Source organism: Callorhinchus milii, unplaced genomic scaffold, assembly GCF_018977255.1.
Source record: "Callorhinchus milii isolate IMCB2004 unplaced genomic scaffold, IMCB_Cmil_1.0 Scaffold2, whole genome shotgun sequence".
Lineage (NCBI taxonomy): Eukaryota > Metazoa > Chordata > Chondrichthyes > Chimaeriformes > Callorhinchidae > Callorhinchus > Callorhinchus milii.
In genome coordinates, this window is record NW_024704743.1 from 7278691 (window position 1) to 7284552 (window position 5862).

General features: G+C 45.0%; 1 protein-coding gene across 3 annotated transcripts in view; it reads right to left on the reverse strand.

Annotated features, from left to right (window-relative positions):
• Positions 1–209: 209 nt before the first annotated feature.
• The window catches only part of bambia (BMP and activin membrane-bound inhibitor (Xenopus laevis) homolog a), a 5775-nt gene continuing 122 nt past the window's right edge, over positions 210–5862 (reverse strand). Inside the window, exons 1-4 of one of the 3 annotated variants that reach the window (XM_007905449.2) lie at positions 5817–5862; positions 4526–4705; positions 1975–2259; positions 210–1037 (exon numbers count right to left, since the gene is read on the reverse strand). The exon at positions 5817–5862 is cut by the window's right edge and continues 18 nt beyond it. In XM_007905449.2, coding sequence (XP_007903640.1) covers positions 616–1037; positions 1975–2209 — 657 coding nt within the window. In that variant the 5' untranslated portion in view covers positions 2210–2259; positions 4526–4705; positions 5817–5862 and the 3' untranslated portion in view covers positions 210–615. 3 annotated transcript variants of the gene reach the window in all.

Here is a 5862-nt window from a genome sequence, read left to right on the forward strand (position 1 = left end):
TCTTGTTGGGAGTACAGTTCTAGGAGCAGAGGTCCTTTGATACCTTACAAGATGCCTCTTTCCATACATGAGCCAAAATGCTTTTGAAGGAGATATCATCAGTGTGTGTATATAAAAAAACAAGAGTACACAAATGAACTCCTTCCTCTTAAGAGTTTAGCAGATGGCGCAATGATCTGCTCAACACACAACAAAACCAGATTCAAGTATTAGAATTAGAGAAAATATATATTTCATATCTTTACAACAAATTGGAAGAGGAAACATAAAGAGCGGGAGTGCACACAATATACATCAGGGTTTTTTTTTCTCAGCTGCTAGTTCAAGAGTTCAGTCCTTTTGCTTCCTACCCTAGGAGCTACACAAATGGTTTCTAAAAAGAAATTGTGTAGAAACCATTTTATACAAAGTGTGCAAACGAGACAAATTTTGGAAACCTTCATAGAGGCAGTCCAGGACTCTATGTGTAAAATATATTAAATCAGAGGTCCCTTTTTTTCTCAACGACGAGTCTTTTTTCAAAATTATACAGTTTCTCAAATGTCCGCGATTGTCTCTCACATAAAGTGCAATTGTCCAGCAGAACAGAGCCAACGATGGCTCAGTTACAGCTCGTCATACAAACTCCAGTTTTCCATGCCCACTGTACATCCCCCAATGAACCAGAGAGAAACATTTGTCATTGCTGAGGTCCGAGTGCCGGATTTTATCGCACGTCATGCAGCAGTTTTCGTGGCCGGTCACAGGTACCATGCACTCCAAGTCCAGCTTAGCCACTTGTCCCTTTTTGGAGTGGTGGCCATGAAAGCTGTAGTGAAGACGCGAGAGCATCTGCCGCCGCTGGTCCTGAAGCCGCTTGTTTTCGCTGCGGAGCATTCGCAGGGCCAGCATTATCAGCAGCACCAAAATGAGCCCCCCAGCAATGGGCACTGCAATGACTGCAGCTCGAAACCACAGTTCTTTGGAGGAGGTGAGTTCTTGAACCCTGGTGATCAGGCTCCCGTGGGGGTCGTGATGGTATCGATTTCCCTGATCTACTGGTGGCGGGGAGGGGAGAAAACGGCAAGAATTAGAACACGTTAGACAATCCATTAATAATACAATATACAAATATAGTTTCGAATTTTACAGCGTCTTTCACTCAAAAAGGACTCAATCAACACTGATGTCTGTCTGGGCATCTCAAACTAGGGCGAGAGCTGAAGGGGTTGGAAAGAAAGTGGGTAATGCACACTGGAATGAATAACTTGCACATGCAGAGAGAAACAACACTTGAATCAAGGTGTACTCTCTCAAGAGCATCCAGAATTTGGCAAATTCTTGAATTCACTTTGAAGTCGGTGTTCTGCATTCTCAAAAGAAACTCACAGAAAACATGTGTTAAAATTGAGGCTCTATTAATAATTTGCCATATTTGGGATGTTCCAAAAGTGCTACATAGAGTAAATCTAGATCCAGGTAAATTTTCTCCCCTAAATGGAGGTAGCAGTTTGCTCACCAAGCAAACTGACTTATAACCAGTTATTTTCACACAAATGGCTGCGACCACATACACTAGGAGCAAGAAAAGAAAACTGAACGTTTCTGTAAAACTAGCTTAATCTCTGAAATATTATCATTTCTGCCTCATGTGGAACATGTACTTAGTTTTGAAGAGCAGTTGCAACAGCAAGGCAGGTTACAGATTCCAACATGAAACATTCAGGCGAAATTTCTTCTGCGCTAATCTGCTTTTCTGCCAGAGAAAGACACCAGAAGTAAGCGGCAAACGCCTTCTTAGTGGCCCTCCCAATGTCAGCAAGACACTCAATATCATGCTGGTAAGAGATTCAGCACAATTCCTACCACTGCCCCACTCCCTCCCCCTCTCTCCATCTCTAATTACGTTAACAACAAAATCAATACCAGACATACAAAGTCTTGGCTGCATTGGCCTGTAGATCAGACAGGGATACAGCAGAAAGCTTTTCCTACCTGAGGTCTCGCTCCGTGGAGGAGGGAGAACATCGTGCAAGCCTCGATAATTGCACATATCCTCATGACAGCACTGCAGCATTGGCCAGGTTCTTGAACGGTTCTGGGCCATCTTGGCGTGGCAGATATCAGCTGAATTTATAATAGTGTCCAAGCACCCGTGAGTTAAAGGCGAGTTGGTATTCTGAGGGTCCACCATTCTTGAGAAACATGCTGACAGCTCGCTTTTGCACATGTAACCGGTCGCCACACAGTTCGGCGCATCACAATAACATCTAATTTCACCTTAAGGTTGAAAAAAAAAGACATCAAAATTAGTGGGCTGCAATCACACAAAACACGACAAACCGTGCAACGTTCCAGTTAAAACGATTTACGTTGATTTGCACCCAAGTTACTGATGCGCACTTACAGTCAATTAAAATCAATTCATTTTAAGGCAAAGAACAGAAAAGCATAATGATGTTGTTTTTCCAGCCCTGGGGATCGTCAATGGTCAATGATGCCTGTAACATACTCGAACTGAATTCAACTATAGCAACACTTTGCATGTAGTAAACAATTTACTGTAACATGCTGAGAAAGCATCTCCTTAATAGGATGGGAATCGCAGTCAGTTAGCAAAAGCCCAAAGTGCTTTTCTGCTTTTATTTTTTTTAAAAAAAAGTTTTTAAAATCGTGTGCTGGTTTTAAGAGAATTTGCAAAATTTACAGGAAGGTTTGGGGGGTTTTTATTGTTCTGCTGCTCGGGGTCACTCTCTCTCTCTCTCTCGCTCCCTCTCTGCGGTGCGCATTTGAGCCGCAAAATACTATTACGTTTTTATTAGATGGAGAATCTGAACTTCAAAAACATGCTTCACCGACCGGGGTTTTATGTTTTGCATTTTTTTTCAAAGCATTTGAAAGGTTAGTTCACAGGGAAAGCTGAGGTGCACAGGTTTTCCGCTCTGCAAACTTGGGTTAAATTGGGTTATATTGCAAAAAAAGTAGGTTGGGGTCCCCTCCATAGACACACACACACACACAACATACATACACACACACAACATACATACACACACAGAGGAGCAGTTGAGACCATTTCGTGCGAAGACTTTCAGGCAGCACTGTAAAAAACAGGAGCCTTTGCAGCTTTATAATTAGCGGCTCGTTTGCCAAAGACAATTTCTTTCAACCCGAATGGAAACTCGTGTAAAAAAAAAAGGGGGTGAAACATCTTACGAGCAGAGCAGAGCAGTCTCGCTCTTGGCTTTGCCAAAACATGTGGCTGAAAAGGAGAGAGAGAGAGGGGGGGGGGGGGAGGAACTGATATTAGCAGATCTACGAGGACTCACTCTCTTGAGCTGCAAAGAGAAACCTTCACAAAACTTAACACAGTACAAAACAACAATCCGTATCAAAAAAAAACTTTTTTGTGCTTTGCTCTCTCTCTCACTCACTCACACACACACACACAGACGGTCCCCTCTCTCTCCCCCACCTCGCAATTCTCGCATTTGTCTTTAGATAATGCACATCGCTTTACTTTATATATATAGAGAGAGAGAATGTGATGCCATCGGCTGTTGGGAATCAGAGAGCGCTGTAAAAACAAACAGCAGTCAGTAGTCCTCTCTGTGCACAGGGTCGGGCTTTAAGACTGGAAGACTCGCCATATTTGTGTCTGAAAGCGATCTGATTTCAACCCCCTCCAGCTCAGCTTCCCCCTCCAGCTCCATCCCCCTCCAGCTCAGCTTCCCCCTCCAGCTCCATCCCCCTCCAGCTCCATCCCCTCCCAGCTCAGCTTCCCCCTCCAGCTCAGCTTCCCCCTCCAGCTCCATCCCCCTCCAGCTCAGCTTCCCCCTCCAGCTCAGCTTCCCCCTCCAGCTCAGCTTCCCCCTCCAGCTCCATCCCCCCTCCAGCTCCATCCCCCTCCAGCTCAGCTTCCCCCTCCAGCTCAATCCCCCTCCAGCTCAATCCCCCTCCAGCTCAGCTTCCCCCTCCAGCTCCATCCCCTCCCAGCTCAGCTTCCCCCTCCAGCTCAATCCCCCTCCAGCTCAGCTTCCCCCTCCAGCTCAATCCCCCTCCAGCTCAGCTTCCACCTTTTTTTAAGGCTAAAAGTCCCTGAACAGCAGCAACTCGTTGCTCCTAATGACTGAGATGAAGGATGGCCTTGTGTGAGGTGACTGGGACCCGGGGAGGTGGGGGGGAGGTGGGGTTCAGCCACGGTTTGCATTTGCAAAACCCTCTCCCGAAATCCAGTGTTAAAACACACAAAAAAATGCATAAAACCCAACATCCAGAGTACTTTTACAAACCTTGTGTATGTGTGTGTGGATATGTGTGTGTGCTTTTTAAATACAAACCCAAAAGGGTTTCATGTTTGCATTCAACAAGACTTTGGTTCGCGTTTATCCATTTGAGACCTTCTATTTGTTTTCTCAGCAAAAAAAAAGCAAATTGCATTTTTTTTGGAAAACGATCTGAAATGGCTTACAAGAAGAGGTTACCTTTTTTGTGTGTGTGTGTGTGTGTGGGGTGGGGGGGGGTCTGTGGGGTGAGGGGAGAAAACCTTTTGATGTCGACTGGCAGGAGAAGTCTGTGATCCCCTAATTATATCATTATCAGCCACATAGTTTCGGCATCGGTGACTTTACATCAGTCTGAATCACTCCCAGCTCTTTCCTTTGATGGGGCCAGAAAGCCCCAGCTGCTGACGACAGGGCCCTTATTTAGGTTAATTACACGTTTTCTACCAAAATAAATAAAGTAACACACAATTAGCTCATCTTAACCCCCAGCTCCCCATCACTTACAGACATACAGACCAGCACAGATCACTTCCAACACATCCAACATGATGGAAGTCCCCCCCCCCCCCCCCCGTCCCCTGGAAATCAACTTAACTTTCTTTTCCTCAACCCACACAACAAAATTGTGTTCCCATAATAATCGAAGTCCAGGTATAACTGCAAAAAAAATTCTCTTGCAAGACTGGTTCAGCAATAGCAGCAGCAGCTCAACACTTAAAGAGAATGGCGTTGTTAAGGTACATACCATTGTACAACAATGTACATTTTTATACACTTAATAACAACGCAATTCTCTTTGCTTCCCAGTCCAGTCTGAATGTCCGGGAAACCTGACGGCCTAAAGCATTCAGCTCTGCTGTGGCTTGAAAACCCGTAGAGCTTTTCAGTCTGACATTCATTTGTTTTTTTTTAAAAAAAATTTCAACCAAAAAGAGAAGGCTGTGCATTGTGTCCAATCGCGAAAAAAATACCAAGTCGACGTTATTATTAATAACAGTAACGTTGAAATAAAGATGACACCAGAAAACCTCCCCCTTTAACATCCCAACAGTTCATTAAAGACTGCAAAAGAAAACATTTTGACAACCGATTGCCCTTAAGGTCCGAGTTACATCAAAAGAGCGCACGGAGTTGGCAGCAGAACCGAGAGATTTACACTAATGGAGATCAGGTTTTGCGTGAAATAAATCGCAACTCAGAAAAGAAGCCCAAAGGGTATGTATGACAGGATCGCCGCCGCCAGATGCTCTCCCCCCCCCCCCAGTCCCCCCCCAGTCCCCACCAGTCCAACAACTCGCTGCACTGTTTGCGAGAGAGAGCCTTTGGTTTTAAAGCAAACAGCTCCGGAGCAATGCTGCAAAAAAAATACTACTTGTGCTGCCCATAGGATCTCTCTCTCTCTCTGTGAGTAAGTGCATATATATATATATAGGGTATATATACGCACACACACACATATATATATACACACACACACACAGACACCAGTCCCAGGGCTAACTCAGTAGCCAGTCTCTCTCTCTCCTCTCCATCCCCCCCGCGGCTGCTCACCTTTACTCAGGAGGATGGCCATCGCGCACAATTCCAGCTGCAGCCA